Raw genomic sequence first — 1,549 nt, forward strand, 5'->3', positions numbered from 1 at the left:
GGGAGGACGAGGGTGTGTGGAGCTGAGCGGGCTCCACAGAGCAATTTCCTGGGAATTCCAGGGGTTTTGAAGAAGGGTGGTCTTCCGCTGGGACACAGGGGCTCCTCGGGATCTCAGGTACCCCAGAAGTCTGGGTGAACGGGAGGGGTGGCAGGGCCGTCCTTCCAGCCAGGCTCCCCCTCCCTGCCGTCCCTGGCCCTCCTGGTCACAGTGGGGTCACTCACCGCCCGTGAGCTGTGCAGGGCCGAAGCACAGCGCGAGCTGAAACCACAGGATCACGGCCAAGAGTCTCTGGGGGGACTGAGGCTGCTGCTGCTGCTGCTGCTCTAGAAATCCATCTCCATGGCTCGGGTTCATTCCATAATACATCTTTCATCCACAGAGGGCATCCGGCTCGCAAGAGTCTGCAACCAGGAGCGAACACGACAATACCCCAAGCTGCTGGGGCTCCGGGGGGCCCCGCTCCAGCTCCTGCTCCTCCGCCCTGGGACGAGGAGCCTTGGCTTCCCTGGCTCCATCCCTGGTCCTCCCCCGCACCCCCCCCTTTTCCCACAGCGCGATGCCCCCCGCTTTCCCCCCAGCGCCGGTACACTGAGTAACAGCCACCGCGGGGTGCTGCGCGTGCGGGAGGCATGGAGGAGGGGACGCAGGGCAGGGGGGAGCGCAGATTGGCTTGGCGCCGGTCCCCGGGATCCAGCGGCTGTGACCATGACAGGAAAGTCGAAAGCCTTCCAGCGTCTTGGGGCAGAAAAAAACACTTTTCCCTGGGCCTAGATAGGTCACTCTTAGGAACCTCACGATGTGGCACCGGTTCCCCTCAGATACTTCTCTGATTTTCCCCAGGATGGGGATGGGTCCTATTGCCCGGTTCCCAATGAGATCGCTCTGCGCTGTCAAAAAAATTCCTTCCCTGGTGGGGGGGCAGAACCAGGCACCAACTCCCCTTCCTGGGCCTGCGCGTGCCTCCCCGGGATGGAGAGCCCCTTCCGGGGCTCTGGGTCTTACCTGTGGGTCTCATGCATGCAGCTTCCTTCCCTCCTCCGCCTCCTCCCCCCGCCAGTCTCACCCGCATCTGTGCGCGACCTCTGCTGCCGCCTCTGCGCGAGCCAGAGACGGAAGCCTTGGCGGCGGCGGCGGCGGCGCCCGGCTCCCCCCGCCCGCGCTCTCCCTCCCCAGGCTCCGGGAGCGGCCGGGTGCAGGGCGGTGGGGGAGGACAGCAGCCCGGCCGCGCGCCCCCGAGGAGGCTCCGGCGCGCCCGCTACCTGGGCTCGTGAGCGCGCAGCGGCGGCGCGGGAAGGAGGGGGCGGGGGCGGGGCAGAGGCCCGCGGCGCGGGGGTGCCTCTATCTATACCCCTCGGCCGACCGAGCGGCCGTCGCGGCGGGGGATGGGGCCCGGCGCTGCCTGGGAGTGGGAAGGGGCCCGCCGCCGCGCCGCCGCCGCGACCAATGGGAAGCCCGCGCGCCTGCACCTGTCGGGGCGCGAGGCGCCAGTGACCGCTCTTGCACCGGGGCAGGGGCGCCCCCTCCCTGGTGCTGGACAGCGGTCCCC

The 1,549-nt window shown here is 68.8% G+C and overlaps 1 protein-coding gene across 4 annotated transcripts in view; it reads right to left on the bottom strand.

The window, feature by feature from the left end:
- Window positions 1-1,285, bottom strand: part of SUSD4 (sushi domain containing 4) — a 100,934-nt gene extending 99,649 nt beyond the window's left edge. Inside the window, exons 1-2 of one of the 4 annotated variants that reach the window (XR_002123655.1) lie at window positions 1,006-1,285; window positions 225-404 (exon numbers count right to left, since the gene is read on the bottom strand). Coding sequence is in view for 3 of the 4 variants with exons in the window: in XM_019639613.1 (XP_019495158.1) it covers window positions 225-369 (145 nt within the window). In the remaining variant the exon portion in view is untranslated. The remainder of the gene's footprint in view (window positions 1-224; window positions 405-1,005) is intronic. The other 3 variants (XM_019639613.1, XM_019639612.1, XM_019639614.1) reach the window with 3 other exon arrangements.
- Window positions 1,286-1,549: the final 264 nt, after the last annotated feature.

Source organism: Hipposideros armiger, unplaced genomic scaffold, assembly GCF_001890085.2.
Source record: "Hipposideros armiger isolate ML-2016 unplaced genomic scaffold, ASM189008v1 scaffold_45, whole genome shotgun sequence".
Taxonomy (NCBI): Eukaryota; Metazoa; Chordata; class Mammalia; order Chiroptera; family Hipposideridae; genus Hipposideros; species Hipposideros armiger.